Source organism: Desarmillaria tabescens (assembly GCF_030435595.1).
Source record: "Desarmillaria tabescens strain CCBAS 213 chromosome Unknown EV420scaffold_250, whole genome shotgun sequence".
In the NCBI taxonomy this organism is placed as follows: domain Eukaryota; kingdom Fungi; phylum Basidiomycota; class Agaricomycetes; order Agaricales; family Physalacriaceae; genus Desarmillaria; species Desarmillaria tabescens.
The window spans coordinates 16,351-35,534 of NW_026848549.1; the positions used below are offsets into that span (position 1 = coordinate 16,351).

The 19,184-nt window shown below is 47.3% G+C and overlaps 6 protein-coding genes across 6 annotated transcripts; 2 read left to right on the forward strand and 4 right to left on the reverse strand.

Annotated features, from left to right (window-relative positions):
- Positions 1–1,976: 1,976 nt before the first annotated feature.
- EV420DRAFT_578962 (uncharacterized protein) lies at positions 1,977–3,210 on the reverse strand. The gene is made up of 3 exons (XM_060482660.1): positions 2,901–3,210; positions 2,746–2,850; positions 1,977–2,688 (listed from the first exon to the last, which is right to left on the reverse strand). The coding sequence occupies exons 1-3, from the start codon at positions 3,009–3,011 to the stop codon at positions 2,230–2,232; spliced, it is 675 nt and encodes a 224-aa protein (XP_060321468.1). The 5' UTR covers positions 3,012–3,210; the 3' UTR covers positions 1,977–2,229.
- Positions 3,211–5,502: 2,292 nt separating this feature from the next.
- Positions 5,503–5,965, reverse strand: EV420DRAFT_1601813 (uncharacterized protein). Its single transcript, XM_060475017.1, has one exon. It carries the CDS (start codon positions 5,848–5,850, stop codon positions 5,647–5,649), a length of 204 nt encoding a protein of 67 aa, XP_060321469.1. The 5' UTR covers positions 5,851–5,965; the 3' UTR covers positions 5,503–5,646.
- Positions 5,966–6,145: 180 nt separating this feature from the next.
- On the reverse strand, positions 6,146–6,832 carry EV420DRAFT_1654977 (uncharacterized protein; the record flags this gene model as incomplete). Its single annotated transcript, XM_060478829.1, has 3 exons — positions 6,146–6,508; positions 6,564–6,665; positions 6,737–6,832. The coding sequence occupies 3 exons, from the start codon at positions 6,830–6,832 to the stop codon at positions 6,146–6,148; spliced, it is 561 nt and encodes a 186-aa protein (XP_060321470.1).
- A 279-nt stretch (positions 6,833–7,111) lies between these two features.
- EV420DRAFT_579041 (uncharacterized protein) lies at positions 7,112–8,109 on the forward strand. The gene is made up of 2 exons (XM_060482661.1): positions 7,112–7,443; positions 7,495–8,109. Exons 1-2 carry the CDS (start codon positions 7,293–7,295, stop codon positions 7,899–7,901), a joined length of 558 nt encoding a protein of 185 aa, XP_060321471.1. The 5' UTR covers positions 7,112–7,292; the 3' UTR covers positions 7,902–8,109.
- A 2,229-nt stretch (positions 8,110–10,338) lies between these two features.
- EV420DRAFT_1489414 (uncharacterized protein) lies at positions 10,339–13,011 on the reverse strand (the record flags this gene model as incomplete). The annotated part of the gene is made up of 12 exons (XM_060470692.1): positions 10,339–10,492; positions 10,516–10,762; positions 10,876–10,966; positions 11,200–11,217; positions 11,591–11,627; positions 11,657–11,961; positions 12,101–12,214; positions 12,274–12,366; positions 12,492–12,603; positions 12,637–12,735; positions 12,824–12,849; positions 12,901–13,011. 12 exons carry the CDS (start codon positions 13,009–13,011, stop codon positions 10,339–10,341), a joined length of 1,407 nt encoding a protein of 468 aa, XP_060321472.1.
- Positions 13,012–17,199: 4,188 nt separating this feature from the next.
- On the forward strand, positions 17,200–17,802 carry EV420DRAFT_1283703 (uncharacterized protein; the record flags this gene model as incomplete). The annotated part of the gene is made up of 3 exons (XM_060468320.1): positions 17,200–17,381; positions 17,441–17,588; positions 17,635–17,802. 3 exons carry the CDS (start codon positions 17,200–17,202, stop codon positions 17,800–17,802), a joined length of 498 nt encoding a protein of 165 aa, XP_060321473.1.
- Between the last annotated feature and the right edge of the window lie 1,382 nt (positions 17,803–19,184).

Here is a 19,184-nt window from a genome sequence, read left to right on the forward strand (position 1 = left end):
CTGCCCTCAAGGCCGCAAGCTTCAATGCCTCAAGGCTTCAAGACGTGGATACTGAGTACTGAGTACTCACGTAACACGTTTCGTCCTTCCGTTCATTGTCACCATTTGCTGCTCTATCGCTCTACGTCTTTCTCATCTTAGGTCCCATCCTGCTCCAAGTCTCCTCACTGCCATCCATCGATGTCCCTAGAACCGAGAGCTCTATGTCGACCCATTTCTGCATGAAAATCGCATTTTTCATGACGACTCCTTGTTGAACACACTTTCAAGGGCTTTCATCAGACGTAGTAGGTTAGATGGCCTTGGATTTTCTTTTTGATCTGAATATCTATTCTCCAGGAAGATATTCGGTATTTTTGCTCGCCGACTAAGCGCTACTCACCCTCTATAGGACATTTCGGTAATCGACACCTCTTCGTGGCAAACGTTTTTATCTTGGTTCGAGACTCCCACGACATTACGATGGAAGAAGTCCGCCACGAGAATCCACAGGGAGGCTCATGAATGGTGCTCGCAGAGCGGGAACGGGAAAAGCCATAGCGGATCGCACACTGCGATTCTTTGTTCGAGATGGGAGGAGAGTATGCGCTTTGACTCAATTCTCCACGCGATGCCCGTTGTTCATCCACGTCGCTGCCGCCTACCGTTCTATCAAGTATCTTTTCTTGCTTCGAGCCATCCACTGGCTACCCTGGTTACCACCAATCTTTATGGAGGTTATATGAAAGACGGATGTATGAAGTTTTCATAGATGTCAGTTTTCATTATTTCTTGTCCATTTGTCATTTACCTTCGACAGTGCTACTCCCGATTGAGCGCTACCCATACATCGTCAGGGATGAACTCTTGACAATGAATGCATTCGTCGAATCGTGGAGACCATGACTCGTGCCTCATCGCAAGGTATATTCCTAGACGAGGCTTCCCCGTCATACGTTTGCATTTCCCCCCTCGCCTACGTGCGGCAAGAAGGCGTGTTTCCTTCCTCAAGGAATTCCGTCTATCCCACCACAGTTTCTGGTGTAGGCAACCTCCCGACTCACCGTTAGCCCAATTCTCGCGACCTCGAGTGTCTGAACTCCATCTTTCCCCCGGAATTCTCATCGTTGGCTACGGTGGACCAAATAATACCACCGTCGCTTATGGACAGTGATTGAGGAGTTCTCGATATTGGTAGGGACGCTTGGAGCAAGATGCCATCCGTATCTCCGCCTGGACCACAGCAATTCGACGGATTCGTCTTCCCATGGGCCAGGCGGCATCGCCTACCGTCTTTCAGATCCTTTCTCCATATTCTGGACCCTGTGCGATCCCGACCAACGCGCCGCATTATCATCCGAAGCCATTCCTCGGCGCCTTGATTGTCTCTTCTCAGCAACCTTCTCACTCTGCATAGGTTGATCCCTAGCTTATCCGCCGTATTCTTCTGACCCTCGCCAATGTGGTCCAAAAGCTCAATGGATTTTCAGGATGGTGATCATCTCGATTCTTTCAATGTTAATTCGGCACTCCTGCATACCTTCCACTGCTAGGCTTGAGATTCATGCGCACACGTCAGGGTGGGTCTGAAGGATTGCAAAATCAGGGTAACGCATGCGAAGATACTGGCTGAAGGCATTCCCTCCTCATAGCTAACATCAACCACGGGGAGAGTAGTCCTGGAGGCACACGGGGATATCGAAGAGATGACGATGAGAGCGAAGCGGGATACCGGTGGAGCCATGGCTACTGGCTTCTGCTACGAGATCATTGACCCGCTCATCTGGTGGGGATGGTGTCGCTCATCTATCTACAAGACACGCACTTCTGTCGTGGTCCCTAGGTAAGAACAGGAGCTATTCTGTGTATCCTTGCTCTCATTTAAACTTCCATCAAGATTTGAGCCCTGAGGCTTTTGTTCGACTGGGGTTCGAAAGACGGAATGAGGACCTAGAAGGAACTATGCACCCAGCGATCATTCAGACCACTTGGCTCATGACAAGAATCTTTTAGGACATATGACGTGTCGAACGTGTTTATTCATCGCTTTAAATAATAAAACACATATGATTTCATAGCAAAGCAAAGCAAAACGACGAATATAACAGACGGGTACCCTAAGCAGCAGAAAACGAGACGATATCAAAATGTACATACATGTTGTGTTTACAGGCGTTTCCATGACGCGTTAATTTATACACTGAACGATGAAGGAAGTAGAGATGAATGATAAAATTGTTTCGCGGATACTTACTCAAGTTGACCTGCCCAGGATCCCGTGCCATGTACCTCGTTGTAGGATATAGTCAAATAATCCTCGCGAAATTCCCCGCCTGGGTCCTGGACGTTAATGCGAGAGTTATCGTCCTGATACTGAGCGATGTAGGAATTTTCCACTTCCGAGAGGGAATGAGCGTCGATCTGAGTGATGCCCATTTGAATAACAGGTCGCGGAGTAGGTGTGAAGATCACCGTGTCGCCGTAAGAGTAGGATGGGTTGGCGTTAATGGAAGGAGAGGTCATGGGTATCGGAGTGTATGAATCGTTCGTCGTGTCGCCGGTGAATATGTTGACATTAGAAGGGAGGCCGTTGTCATGGATAGATATACCCACTCCGTAGGGCAGTGGCGTGGCTGAACGATACACATTCACGACAGGTATATGATCGATGAGAGATGCCGAGCATGTGCATGCTTGTACCCGGGCCGTCTGTGATGAGATGTAAGTATACTATTTCAGATTCCACGGCTAGAGAGTATATTGTGCCTTCGAAAAGTACGCAGCGCAATTCATCGCAGGGCAATGATGGACAAGCATTGAAACATAGTCGGCGTGGGCGTGGATACCATGTCCGCAACGAGCACAGATGTTCTGGGAGAACGTGAGCACGAGAATACGCATGAAAGTGGATGAGAGCCTACCTGATCTAGCAGGGGCGACTCGGGAGGTAAGAACCATAGACACTGGCAGTGCTGGATGCTGTCAATGACATGGATGCACTTTCCTTTCGACGGCAAGATGATTGAAGACATCGAGACTGAAATGCTGAGTACAGCACTTGCAGGAGAGAGGGCGATAGAGATTGGGGTATGTCATGGCGCGTAGTTTTTATAGAGTTATTATTGAACTGTGTTGCACCCGTGATTTAGCGCGTTCCATGGGAAGAAATCGCCGATTGTGGCGTAAGAAGAGAAGCGAGTGTAAGGTCTAGAGGTCAGGGTGATGGTGATGATGATGGTCTATTTTGGTAACCCGCAACACGTGGGCGAAGACGTGGGGGTACGCTAAAACTATTTAGGGCTATACCACTACTCGTTGATATGCTATTCTACTTTGCAGCTCTATGGAAGGTATAACTCTCGTGTGTAATTCTATGTGTCTTTTTTGTGGTGCTACATTACTGATGTCTCTAGAGGTCAGGGAATCCTTGTCTACCCGCCCAATATCCGCCAGCCGATTCATGCTCTTCTTGCATCCTGTTCTGCTCACGTCCTGCTGCTGTCGAAGCTCCATGAAATCCCGTCCGAGTCGTTTCTTTCCAAGATTGGTTCCAAATTTACTCAAGTGCTCCGACCCTTTGGTCTGCCTACTCTGTAAGTTCAACTCAGCTGTTGGCAACGACAGACCTCATCTGTCTCTATAAGGCTTTTCTTTCGGATGAGACTACCTGTCACGTTTTCATCGATGTGTGATGTGGCACGAGACTTACGAAGAAGGCTCCTCTCTCCCCTCACTGGCGCCTGCCTCTCGCAATGTACGATCTATGCAACCGATTGTCCCGCCACTATGTGTGCCCACCTGCAACCCATCAAAACCTCGCACGTTGGAGTACCATCTTCTCCGGGACGTCCTCACCAACTATAGAGGGCCAGATATTGCCGTTGTCATTCATGGGCATTGCGTAGACTCGGATATCGAAGGAGGGATGCTTGAATCATTGCAATGTTGGGTATAGGATACGAAAAGGTGACGTCCTGCCGATATAGTCGGCATTCCAGGGGCTAACTGACTGGCATTTGTTAGATTGAAACTATGACGCCGCCCAGACGGCATTCAGCGCTTGAAGCTTTATGGATACCTTTCCAGGATTGATGCTAATACCAGTGTTCCGAGTCTTTGGTCCGTAGGTCCAAATGATCTATTGGTCGCTCAGGACGCCCCATTCCACCACGCTGGAGCACAGACTCTGACGGTCACGTTCACGTACACTGGGCAGATGGAGTATTTGAAAGTGGGGGAGGTTGCTACAGGGAGGCGGGAATGCTTGACGCAGAGATGAGCAAAGAACATCGATATCTTGGCCCATGTTGCGCCGCCTAGCTGCCTCTTCACCGTTTTCCTACTCTGAGAATACGTTGAGGGTGCTCCTGGTCTAGCGTTGTCGTTAACCCGTCGGCTGAGCGCGATCCTATTCCCGCCCTGCCACGATTCATCCATTTTCAGGTTATCTCCCATCGTCGCGACTACAATAGATGACTCCATCCCCGAATCCAGTCCTAGCGACTTATTCAACGAGTTTCTCTTCACACTTCGAATCTTCTTCCCGGCGTATTTTGTTCAGATTCACAGAAGGCTCCATTCTATGCATTCTTACTCTCCTAAAACTTCTATCAGGTTCTGAACTCCGAGGATTTCCGTTCGACTGAGGTTACATCACCCTCCATTATCACCAAGCGCCTGTTCACGAGGAACAGTCCCCTCACTGTTATATCCGTTTCCACTTCTTCTGTAACTGGCACCCTAGACCCGATCTTGTCGTTACTTTCTGCTCTAGCAGGCCTATACCACGGTACCGGCACCGTCGTATCATTGAAATATCCTGGAGACCATCCACCAACCCAGTTAAACCTTTTCCGCACCTTATTCGTCAGTGCTGTCGCCAGCTACAGGCCTACGTCGCCTGGTTTCTAGCCTCCGAATTACGTCGCTGCTATTGATGGCTGATGACGAAACACAGCCTCTACCGTTATCGATGGTGTCCGTATCCCCTAGAACATCGACTTGACGAAGCCCTGGTCACTACCCTCTACAACCCATTTTACCTCTCCGGGTACATGACATTCTGTTACCCTATCCCGTATACCTTCTCTAGGCTTGTTTCGCCGCAAACTCTGTATCCTCCTTCCCATGACATTGCCTTTATTCATCGCATGCTTATCTCCGATGTTCTAATTGCCGTGGCTCGAACCTGATCGGAATACTCGGATCCGGGACCACGTGAGATAACGCGCTCTTCAATGGGAACGGCCAAAGACGCGTATGATACACCAAAGAGCTTGAAGAAAGGACGGATTTACGTATGGAACTTTGAGTGGTAGGCGACTTGTTATCAAATTTGTTCTCTGCTAAGACTAGACCGTCGCGTCTCTTTTTTCAGATTGTGGAATGGATCGTATGATACACACGTCCATATTCCTTGCCTTTACGTGCTCTCTTTCTGTCCTCGTAGGGCTGAATTCAGCTGCTAGTGCGGTATTTATGAAGAGGAAACCGTTCCCGACTCTTGCGAGATTCAAGGCGGCGTGCTGGAACGAAGATTATGTGGTCCGTATATCTTTACCAGTGGGCTTGTTATTAATGGTCTATCCCAGGTTCGTGAATACACCTGTCGGTGATGTTTGATCTAATGTTAATTCAATTCAACGATAGAGACGGATGTACAACGAGCTAGAGCGTAATAGATATGGGACATAGGCCAAAAAAAAAAAGATAGTGATATAGAGCTGATGACAGACACAAAGAGAAGATGAAACGTAGCACAACGGAAACGACATCGGGACTGGTAAATATGAAACCCAAGACATTAAAGGTCGTGACGATTGGTGAGAGAAGATCCGAGTGGGGAGGAAACAAACAAACAGCGAAACGCATATACTAATCGATCGCCAGAAATATAAATAGGATCGAGAATCGATGGCATAGAAATTGAAAGCATAGCAACAATGAGGGATGGAAGAAATGATCGCGACAACGTGGGAGAGGAAAGGGAAAGACACGAGTTATGATGTCTTTGCCATGGATCAAGCTAAGCGCCATGTGAGCCTGACCAGGATTCAGGGGAGGAAGCGTACACCAGATTCCCGTAATCCTGGTATCCGAAATTCTCATTCGTTGTGCTGCTCTCTGACTGACGACCATAGGGTGAGTTAGCGAGATGGTTCGGATACTAAGCAAAGTAGTCATCTGAGTTATAGCCTCCCGGGGTCTGGGTGGTATCGAGGTGAATAGTGGATGAGGTGCTGGTGGCATAAGAAGAATAAATGGGTTCAGGAATTAAGGGAGTGCTCCTTGCGTCGCCAAAAGAAATGGTGTCGTTGTAATCGGTGGAAGGAAAGGACGTGGTGTTCAGGGCGAATGAACTGTTGGCATCATCGGAATAATCGCTCGCGATGGCACTAGGAGAAGGGGAATCACTGTCTGGATTGAAATAGTCCAAAACAGTCCATGGCTCCGGGAAACGATATGAGTTATTGATAGTGATGTGCTCGCAAAACCGGACTCCACAGGTGCAACGTTGTTCCATCGACGTCTACAGTGAGAGTCTCGTGAGTTCCGAATACCGTGAGGAGTAGAGATCAGCATACTTGCTGGACGAACGCGGCACATTGATTCATGGGATAGTGATGGACGACCGTCGAAACATAGTCTGTATGTGCGTGGATACCATGTCCACACTCGCAGGTGTTCTGGGAGAACGTGAGCACGGGTGAAAGTGAATGAGCATTGAATATTGAGAGTCCACCTGATCTAGCAGTACCGAATTAGGAGGGAAGAACCATTGACATTGACAATACTGGATGTTGTCAATGACCTGGATGCACTTTCCTCTAGACGGCAAGACAATTGAAGACATCGAAAGTGAGGTGATGCCCCAGCAGGGCAGAAGGCGATAGAGCTTTGGGTATGTCTCGGTGCATTTTAAGGTCGAAGCAGCTGTTAGCAAAAGTCAAATGGGGAAGATCTCATCGAGATCTGGGCTTTGAGATCCAGTGGGCCCTGTGAGAAAGCATCAACTTGTGTCAGGTCGGCTCTAGTAGAGTACAGTCTGGTACAGCACCCGTTAATTACTTTAAGGGGACAGCGGATTATAATCAAAAACTTATGTAATTTTGCAACCCAAGTCGACCAATAACAGCTGTTTCACCAATCCTGAACTCTGTTGTCCCCGCCTATCCTCTTGGACGACCTCTACCTCTACATCCAGTCTTAAGCGCTATGTCAAGACCGTACGTTGACCGGCAGGACGCCCGATGCAGGACAGCTACCTGACGGTCACGATGAGGAGAAGCATTGATGCAGATGGCTGATGATCGATGAGGGTCCTACGGGGCCACCTGCCTCTACTCCATCCTCGACCAAATCGTCGCTCCCTAGTGCGCCAGCGCCATCTCAAGATCTCATATGCCGACCATGATTGTTCTCTTCCGGTCATGCGAGTCTCCAACCCGTTGGTCTGCCCACGTTGTAAGTTCGACCCAGCTGTTAGCAACGATGGACCTCATTGTTTTATATCAGGCCTTCAGCTATATGTTCGTGTCGTACTTCTTCTGTGCACGGTGCCAGCCCTCCAACAAGGCTCCTCTCTCTCTCCCTACCAATGCCCACCTCTCGTCATGCAACCCTCCCGCGTACCACCATGTGTCATCAAGACCTCACACATTGGAATACCGTCTTTTCCCGGGACGCTCTCACAAAAGTTATGGAATGCCAGATCCTGCTGTCGTCGCTCATGGACGATGCATTACATAGGCTTGAATGTTAGAGGGAGGATGCTCAAATCGAGATACTGTCTCTATCTCTGCCTGGATCACACATTTCGAAATTCAATAGGCCAGGCTTCATCACTTACGCGTCCCTCCAGCCATTTCTCCCCCACACGCGTTACAGGGAGGATGTTCTTGTCCCTTCCCTATCCTCGCTAGCTTACCGTCGCCGCTACCTACCGTCCCATCACGTTCTATTATTTCTCGTCCGGGATCTTGCTTCAAGTCATTTCACAATAGGCCCTCAATCACCCTGTATAGCACGCCTTTGATATCAGCGATCCCCAGAATAAAGAGGATGGCGCACGGAAGCTATGAAATTCGTCCGCTTAATTTTACCAGGAACCAAGTCTTTTGTCTACCTACATGAGCTTCTCGCGTTGTCAAGCACTCGCTATTACACGAATTCACCAAACTTAGAACTGGACCTTCCATTTCCCGGTCAAAGGCATAGACATAGGCGCATGTTCACCCCGTGGACCATCCACCTTCGCTGGATAAGAGTACAAATCAAGGATACGTTTCTGACTCTGCCAGCATTCAGCCCTCCAAGGAAATTCCCCCAAATGCGCCTTTCACCGACAGCGCTCTACACGCCTATGCTCCAGCCACCAGCCACCTTTTGGTGGATGAACCTTCGGGATCCATCTGTCGTACAACGACCACTCGCGCTGAAATGAACTGGCCCATACGATATGCACGCCATGCATGAGAACAATGTGCCTTGGTTCTATGTCGCTCACCCGCTTCTGCTGCGGCCCACCAGGTGTTATCATTCGGGTCGCGGTGGTCCCGCTTTTTCGAAGGTCACTGGCGATCCAACTCGAAGTCACTTCCCTTACTGCCCCCATCGCCATCTTGATGTAACAGCATCTCCTACATATTCCGGCGAGGTATGTTTGATGTTTGTTGCTGTGTTTTTCTGACTGATCGGTTACTCCAAGACACCGTGAATTGTGTATATGATCGTTTAATGTCTGTCCCTCGTCGAGCACTATTATGCAACGTTCAGGAAGTCAGTGCTTAACCCTTGCACCGAATTCGACAAACGGCGACCACGATGGAAGTCAAAGTAGTTGTTCAAGGACGCGAGCAGGTTTCTGTGGGTAGTCAGGGAAGAACGTCAAGTCTGTTTCCGATGTCCCACCCGAATATCGCGCTTTAAGATCAGGTCTCCATATTTTATCACCGAATCTTCGATGAATTTCATCTGCTCTTCTACCTCCATAAACCGTGGTGCCGCCTACGCTGTGAACTGCCAGTGCAGGCATCCTGAACCTCGTCCTGACACAGCCTTGATCGCCGGGTCATCGATCCCGATTCCCCACATGCACAACACGATCATATGATGCTCAGTCTGGTGCCAAGTTTGCTGCGGCGCAACTTTCGACGTGAGGAACAAACGGCACAGATTTGTGATAGCTCAACTTAAGCAAGGGAGATTCCTTTCCCAGCTCTTGGACGCGTCTCGCGAATGGTTTTCCAAACCTGCGTGTCAAACGACGCTGGACCTCTTCGTGCTATCTAGTTGTCCAGTATTTTCATCAAGCGTAAGTTTAAGACAGACAGATTTGTCTGTGAGGATCTTCATATGTCGGAACTTCAAGTAGTGTTGGCTCGATCGTATGTATATCTTATCAAATCTGTTGCCTGTGCAAGCTTCTTATCTTCCTCTTTGAATCCATTTTCACATGTTCATCCTCGAATTCAACCTCACCTCGACATGTTGGATATTCCTCTGTCGTCTGGCGAATGCTCATGCAGCAATTCCAGTTAGGCTGAAAGAAAGAGTAGAACGATGGTCATTAATAACAAAGGTCCAAGTTCATTTGATGAGACGTATATGATCTTACGGGCACTGGCGACAAATGCGGGGGAGGGCTTTGGTAGAATAAACGCGAAGGTTGAAGACCAAGATGCTAGACATATGTCTGCTCAGGTTGTTCATATTCTCGATAGATGTTGTCCCTGCCATGTTAATCCAGCTCTCGGTTCTTCCGTGTGACTCACCAATGACAGAAGTGCCGTTTACACCGTTTTCCCGATCGTACTGGGATGGCGGCTGCAAGGCCAAGCGTTTGATCCTTTCAAACTCAATAATACTCATTGAGTACAACAGCTTCACCGGGTAAGCTTACAGCACCACACAGCCTCGAGTATACCGCGTCCAAACAGCTTCATGTGAGCTCTACCTCGGCACCATTACAGCCTTTTCGGAAAAGGTTGCCAGTTGCATCTGGATCTCTGAAAATAAAAAGAAATGGTAACGATACTTGTAGGAGAGCTTTTTCTGCATACCACACTTTTCTTCGGCCCAGTATCCGAATGAAAACAGCATAAATCTGAACCTGCATAAAAAATGTATTGGATTGCGCTATGGGTATTGACCCGGAACTTACCAGAAGGTTGGATGGATGCCGTTTTTGGAAGTATTGCAATTTTTCATGCAAAGACTTCGGACATCACAGTCAAAGTGAAGTCTCCTTCATAACCTTTATTTACAAGCCAGAACACCTTCATATTGAACTTGCTCACAGGCATTTCATGCATTTGAATATGGTATTACCATTGTGGGATTTTATTTTATTTCCGGTGATCAAAAAAGTGCCTTGTAACCAAAGTAACCAAGCACTCTCTCTAACAAGAACATCGAGGACCGATTCAGATCCAAGTGCCTGACAACCTTTTCCAAAATCGTGTAATCGAGGTAACCGACTGAGGTTTCATCACCTTCCATTACCACCAAGCGCCTGTTCACGGCAACGCAACGAACATTCCCCTCACTGCTACATCCGTTTCCTCTTCTTCTGCAACTGGCACCTTAGACTCCATTCCGGCAGATCTTATCGTTACTTTCTGCACTCCAGCAGGCCCATGCCACGGTACCGGCACCATCGTATCATTGGAATATTCTGGAGACCATCTAAAACCTTTCCCGTGCCTCATTCGTTTAGTGCTGTCGCCAGCTACGGACCTACGTCGCCTGGCTTCTATCTGGATTACGTCGCTGCTATTGGTGACTGATGACAAAACACAGCCTCTAGTATCGTTATCGATGGTGTCTGTATTCCCGGAACATCGACCGACGAAGCACAGGTTACTATCGATTCCTCCTACGGCTGACCCATTTTACCTTTGGTGCATGCCATTCTGTTACCATCGTGTATACCATCTGTAGGCTTGTTCGCCGTCAACTCTGAGCCATCTTTCCCAACGACATTGCCCTTTATTCATCGCATGCTTATCTCTGATGCTCTAATTATATTAATTTTGTCTAATTGCAGCTGATCGGAATATCGGATCTGGGACCACATGAGATAACGCGCTCTTCAATGGGAATTGGTCGAAGACGCGTATGATATGCCAAAAAGGTTGAAGAAAGGACTGATTTACGTATGGAACTTCGAGTGGTGGCGACATCTGCTCTCTGCTGCTATTCAAGTATGTGTGAACACACCTGTCGGTAATGTTGGATCTAATGTTAGTAATTCAATTTCAGATATACAACGAGCTAACGCGTAATAGATATATCACAGACCAAAGAAAAAAAAATAGCGAGATAGAACCAATGACAAACACAAAGAGGATAAAATGAAACGTAGCTCGACGGAAACGTCGTCAAAACTGAAACTCGGGACGTTGAAAGTTGGGGTCCTGCACTGCAGTGACGATTGTGAGATTGTGAGAGAAGATCCGGGCGGGAAGAAAAGAAACAGGAAGCGGAGTGCATATAATTGATCACCAGCAAAAAAAAGAATTAATGTCATAGAAATAGAAAGCACAGCAATAATGAGGGATAGACGAAATGATCACGACATCGTGAGGGAGGAAAGGGAGAAGACACGAACTACGGTGTCTTTGCCATGGATCAAGCGCCGTGTGAGCCTGACCAGGATTCAGGGGAGGAAGCGTACATCGGATTCCCGTAATCCTGGTATTCGAAACTCCCGTTCGTTGCATTACCCTCGGGCAGACCAGCATAAGGTGAGCTAATGAAATGGTCTGGATACTGAGTAAAGCGGCCGTCTGAGCTATAGCTTCCCGTGTTCTGGGTGGTATCCGGTTGAAAAGCGGATGAGGTGCTACTGGAAGGAGAGGAAACAGGTGTGGGAGTAAAGGGAATGGCGGTGTTAGCGCCGTTGGAGTAGTAGCTGCTCGTGGTAGCACTGAGAGAAGGGCTGTTATTGCGCTGACCGAACAAGTCCAAAACAGTCCATGGCTCCGGGAAACGATATGAGTTATAAATAGCAACGTGCTCGCAAAACTGCGCTTCACAGGTGCAACGTTGTGTCAGAGGCGTCTAGTGAAGTGAAAACCTCGTGAGTTCCGGATGCTGCACAGAGTGGAGAGGAGCACACCTTTTGGACGTACGCGGTGAATTGATTCGCGGGATAATGATTGACGACCGTCGAAACATAGTCTACGTGCACGTGAATACCGTGTCCACAGAGTCCGCAGATGTTCTGGGACAACTAGTCTGACCGCGGTTCGGTGCAGAACCTCGTGAACCCGGTTCGAACCTGAACCGCACCTTCAGGTTCAGGTGCGGTGCAGGTTCAGGTTCGCTGTAGCTACGTGGGTGCAGGTTCGAGGTTCGAACAAGGCCAGATGGGTGCACCCGAACCTGAACCCCGAACCACTATACATTTTTAACTGCTCTTATTAGGACTTTTATACATATCTTTGAGATGCCTTTCTGTACTATTTATCATTTAGGTCTATTTCTGGTGCATCTTTTCTACTTTGCACCTCCTTTGGCCACGTTTGCGATGGAATTGAGTCATGGTTAGCGTTGGTGATGTCATACTCATTGATGAGTTCACTCATATCTGGCCTTAAATGACATTTATTGGGTGATATACTATAAGTTGAATAAATATACAGTATAATAGACATTGCTAGAACTATCCCGCCCTGCTGTACAGCATCCAGCCTCGACTTTCTGTCTGCTGCTGCATCGGGAGGTGCAAACCCGGTGCACCTTGAACCGCACCTGAACCCGCGGGTTCGGTCACATGATCACACCGAACTGAACCTGCACCTGAGGTTCAGGTTCGAGGTTCAGGCAAAAGTGCCCGAACCTGCACCGAACCGAACCCCGGTCAGTCTAGGGACAATGTGAGCACGGGAATATGGGTAAAGGTGAATGAGAGCCTACCTGGTCTAGCAGGGGGGACTCGGGAGGGAAGAACCATTGACATTGACAGTACAGGATGCTGCCAATGACCTGGATGCACCTTCCTCTAGATGGCAGGACAATTGAAGACATCGAGGGTGAGGCGCTGCCTTAGAAGAACGGAAGGCGATAGATACTTGGGCTTCTCGATGCATTTTAAGTTCGAGGTAGTTGTAACGGAAGGAAACCGGGACTTTGGGCACCGTGGGCCCAGTGAGAGTCCTGGTTTCAGATTGCACAGGAATGGTGGATTATGTAATCGAATGTTCACAAATACACCTACCAAATCAATTCGAAGTGACTCAGCCCAGGATCCGCAGGAAATGTCTGAACAATATTACTCTCAGCCGTTCTCCGAATTTCCAACACTGGACCAGCACTAAGCTATGGTCGTACATTTGCCAGCAGGATGCCCCATGTACGACGACTACCCAACTGTCACAATGGAGGGGAAGCATTGATGCAGACGGTTGATGGTACTAAGGAACTAGCAAGTGAGGGCCATCCCATACGTGTGGCAATTCCAAGTCCTATGTTTGTCAGATAGATCAATCACCTTACCCGGTGCATCGTTTGTATGTGAATATATCCGGAGTTTTGCTGTTTGGATCAAGGTGCATATCAATGATGTCGATTCCACCTTCTCGTGTTGCACGTCTCCATTGAATCATACCATCATTGAACCATACAACACGGTTGGGATCAACATACCTGGCTGTAAAATGACTGTTTCCGAAATATACTGTTGGAATTATTGCAGTGGGAGGCTTGCAGTAGGTATAATACTGAATTGTTGGCTACTAGAGCTCCTAATGAGCTCCTTATATACTACGAAAAGTATCTAGAATATTCTACCAAAAGTACTAAATATATCTAAGTATCATGACAAATGAGTAAGCCAAAGCTTCGGGAATCTTCTAGCATGAGCTTGAAGTTGCAAATCCCAACACTCCCCCTCAACTTCAAGTTCCTAAAATGCATAATCTTCTTCATCATCTTCATCAGCTACATTTGCTCTTGTTAGATCTTCTCCCCCTTGAGCAATATTTGGGCACTTGTTTCTGTAGTGGCCTTTCTGCCCACAACCATAGCAAATGATATTAGCCGGATCGGGAGGTTGGCCCTTGATTGATCGTGCGGCTAACACCATTTCAAATTCTGGTGAATTGAGTTTCCGGTGGCGCTCTTCATTTAGCAATCGACGAGTGACATAATCGAAGTCTGGACCTCGCGTCGGATCGCTAGGATCAGTATTGGCCTCGATGTAAGATTCGATGGTGGTAACGATGTTCTCATAGGTAGGGGGTAAGGATGCCAATAGGATAGTCATCCTAAGTATATCTACCAATGTGATTCCAATATCCTTGAGGGACTGGTCAAGTTCATTGAAATTATTGATGTGCTCCTGCACAGATGCTCCCTCTTCCATTCTGAGAGAAACAAAACTACGAAGAACAGTCATACAATTGGCCCATCCTGAGGATTCATAATATTCCTTCAGAATTTGCCACATTCGGGCAGAGTCCGTGGTCTTCCAAGTTAGCGGTAACACGGAATCAGACACATGCAGAATGATCTCGGCAGCGGCAAGCCTCGCGCGCTTGTCCCAGACAGTCTGTGTCCTTGTTCCACTTGTGGGGTGGGGTTCTGTACCTGAAACTATTCCCCACAAATCCTTCCGAATTAAGTGCATTTCCATGCGGTACTTCCATGTGAAGTAATTCTCCTCACTAAGGAGATCAAATCGGGTGCTACTCCGGTCTTCCATAACTGGAGATATCGAAGTGGTATGTAACGAGAGTATGTAATGTGCCTGAAAAGGCAAGTATGCGGTGCCTAAAAAAGGACTTTGGGAATGGGGTGCTAACCTAGAAAGGGTTTACAGCGACTAATACAATGATTTCACCTACGTAGAAACGATTTACGGCAGCGTAGAAACGACTTTTAACAACTTCGTCTACCTAAAGAGGAATTACGATGGCCTAGAAAGGACTTCGTGCACCAACCTAGAGAGGAATTACAGTGGCCTAGAGAGGACTTTTAATTACACCTGCCTAAAGAGGACTGATGGTGATTGACGTGTGGCTAGAAAGCTGGCTCGGGTGGTCCGAAAGAGAATGCGTGTGGAAGATGAGACTTCTACTGGAGCTCGGGGCCCATAACCTGTTGGAATTATTGCAGTGGGAGGCTTGCAGTAGGTATAATACTGAATTGTTGGCTACTAGAGCTCCTAATGAGCTCCTTATATACCACAAAAAGTATCTAGAATATTCTACCAAAAGTACTAAATATATCTAAGTATCGTGACAAATGAGTAAGCCAAAGCTTCAGGAATCTTCTAGCATGAGCTTGAAGTTGCAAATCCCAACATATACAATACCCACTAGTTGATAACATGCATTTCCATCGACTATGGACATGGGATTGGGATATGTGCGGATGGAAGGTTGCACCAGTGAGGATCATGAGAGTCGAGGGAGAAGGGCAATGGAACGCATCAAGGCACAAAGGTCAATTGAGCCTTCACCCCCGGGGGTAAATACCATGATGACAAGTGAATGAGATGTCCAAAAGAATCGAAGGGAACTGCGTGACACATGCGGAGAATATGCTGATTGTTGTAGAATCAAAAGAAGCAAAAAAATATAATGAAAAGAACGTACATAACACAGCAAATTAATAATGACATACATGAAACGAACGAATTGAAGCACACGGATGAGTGCATGGGCAACCCAGCATGGTAATAGAGACAACAAAAACACAAAAAAGGATGTCACAACATATGCATAGAGTCAAGGGAAGCAGGTAATACCAAGGATCAGATAGCACTGTAGGAGATGAACATGAGGTACGACAGGAGATACGATGGACAAAAGAAACGAAAACCTGATGAGAGTCAAGCCGGAAGACAACCATCGGTGCCATCAGACACGAACATCATGACAGAGGTAGATGTCGGTAGAAAACGGGGCGATAAGTAATAGAAGGAAAAGAAATATAGTGGCAAATGGGTACCAAATCCACAACCAGTTTGTTGCGAAAGGATGGATTGATTCTATGACAGAGACAAAGCAAGTAAGTAACAATTGAAACAGATTGGAGAAAATGACTAATGTAGGTATGCACAGGAGACACGATCGAAGCACTCATAAATGAGAGGACAGCAAAAGACAAACTGCACCTGTCGTGGGTTATGAAGGTAAGAATCAATTTGTTAAGCACTAACTCGAACCTTCGCCAAGGCTGATCTCTATCCTGTCACTCACGTTCGGTGATTCAGTGTTAGAGAGGCGTTGGTAGATTGCGAGAAGTTAGGCGTCACTTTATAGCGAAAGCAAGGAGCTTGTAAGAGTTAGGAGTGTATAACCTTAGCCGAAGCTGGGGTCTAAGGCCACAGTGTAGGCTAGCTTAAATACATGTTAGACTTGTACTAAGAATAGTATCTACAAGGGCGCATGCAGCGAGAAGTGCGTCGTTCAACGAATGAGGAGGGAGAACACTAAAAGAAGTGTACTCCTGACGAATGAGAGTAAAGAGCGCATATCACCTGCACCTGCACGGGACTCCGTCTGAATAGGCTGCATCCCGTAGACCGCCCTCGACTGGCGGTCGACTCTCATCCAACTACTAAGAAGCATGATGCCATCAAGAGAAGTGTGATGACGCATGCGGGTCATAGTCATCTGAGAGGCGGCAGCATGAGCTGGGGTGACGGCAGCCGGGTGTCCGGGTAAGGAGTGTGCCGGCAGAATATCATGGGTCCGGGAGATAAGATAGGTAGGTCCGGGGTTCTGAGAGATAAGGATAAGATAAGATAAGGAAAATAGGGGTAAAACCGTAATACAATTACGGCAAGGTAGAATCGTACTGAAGAGACATACTAGGAACACAGTGTTATCAAATCGGCAAGCATCAAGAGAGATGAGGATGCAGGTGCATGAAGGATCATCTGAAAGACTGCAGGAGGGCATGATAGAAGAAGTGGTATTCACGATGACTGGTGCAATATACATGATGGATCTACCACCTGTCACAAAGGAAACAAGGTGAGCAGACAATACGGTCCAAATGAATGTAGTGTACTCACAAAAGTCATAGTCAGGATGCAAAAAGAGAAAGCGAGGTTCCTAAGCCAAACGGTACAACTCATAGGTCTCAGGAGCAAGGGGTATGACAAGGCCGTATCTGCTATAAAGAGTCTGCAAATGATGGGAGAGAGAGTTCAAGGAGGGCAAGATGGAAGAATGGAAGCCGATGAAGGTAAAGGATCTGGACATGATGGAGCTGTCGAACCGATACTTCAGACCTCGGAATAACTCGAATGAGGAGGACATACCCTTTTCACCTGACGTCGACCCGATGGGAATCCTAGCCAAGATAGCACAACAAAAATGGGTGCACACTGAGGACAATGAGGTGGGATACTTCAGGGGTCTGATAGACGAAGCAGGCAAGAAAAGGTAAGCAAGATCAACACATATGTGCTCAGAACGGAGCCAACCATACCTTGTGAATGCAGATATGTGACAGTGAAGCCCCAAATGCTCAGAATAGGTGATATCGTGGAAGCCCAGTGCTCTATGGTGTTCATGAAGACCAATGACGGTGTCGCAAAGACCAAATTGATATTGAGAGCCATAGCACTCGCAAACTCAGACCATTCATCAGTGAGCACTTCAATGTGTATGTCAAACGTCACTGAAAAAGTCACAGAAGGTGAATGTGGAAAGAAGGAACATGGCTAATACACCGTCACAGTCCATGGTGAAAATGAAGAGGAAGATAGGTTTTGAAGATGAGGAAGACGACATACAGACCATGGCAAAAAGGTTTAATAGGATGGAAATGGAGGAGGAGGAAGAGATCATGATGTCGACATGATACACAGATATATGTACGAACGAGAAATGTGAATTTCGAATTAAGAAAAGTGCACAATGAAGAGACCGGGAGTGAAACGAGATGAGCAAGAAGGACAAGGCCAGACATAAGATCAATCAAGACAGACACATCAATTAAAGAGGATACGGAATATAAATGATGGAAAACAAATGAGAACAGAAAGCAGGCTAGGGGAAATGCGACATGGCACAAGAGCAAACTGCGGAGCATGAAAAAAAATGGGAATAGCCATCCACGAATAGAATTATTCCCATGAGAGACCCACAGAGGAAGAAATGGGATGGGACGGCAAACGCTGCCATCACTGATTCCACGAATAGAATTTCCCATGGGGTTTCATGACACCATAATAACTGAGTATCCTATATTCATACGACTCGGAACCGCTGACCGCATCCTCACTCTGCCTCTTCCAGTCATTGTCGTCTACCTGCCAGTCGATTTGTACCACATGCACTTCCCGTTATCTACTCGGTTGTCTCATTGCTATCAAAGCTTCATGAATTCGTCGCTTTTTCCCAGGATTAGTGGTTCTACTTGGACTCTTTTTTTCTTTACCATATGCGCAATCTCCTGAGTCACCGTTCAACACATCCCATTAGCATTGGAATATCATCTATCCCAGGACACCATCACATGGATGCTGCCATCATTGCTCGTGGGCAACATATTACCAAGACTTGGATGTTGGAGGGAGGATGCTTCTGGCAGGGTATCTTTTCCTGAACTGCATCCATCCTGGTGGTTGTTTTCCCTACCCCACACTCATTGCAGGAGGTACATTGCTGTCCCTTTCCCATCCTTGCCTGTTCACTGATGCTACCTAGCGTCTCATCATTCCCTGCCCTTTCCCATCCGGATCTTATCTCCCTTCAAGCAATCCGCCAATGACTTTAGTCACTTTCTGTCACAGGCCCCCATTCCATCATCATGACATCCTTTTGATACCAGCGATCCCCAGCATGGAAACCAGGGCAGGTTCTGGCAGGTTGATAAGAGATAAGAGATGGACGCTCAGAGTTCTATGCCGGATTTTCTCGTGGAATGTCGTACACACCAATTCGCCAGACTAGGGCCATTTTCTGTCAAACCAATGACACAGATGCATGTGTACCCATCTTCACGAGATAAGAGCACAGATTAAGGAAATGCTTCTGCACACCTTCTGGCTGTCCAACAAACTCTTCCCGAACTGCACTTCCAACCGATAGCACTACCCATCCATGCGTCCAAGTTCTGATGACAGCTCCAGTGCATGCCGTCTTTTGTTGAATGAACCTCCAGGATCCATCTAATGTACAATGACCATCTGTGTTGAAATGAACCAGCTGATATAATATGAAGCACATTGGTTCTTTATT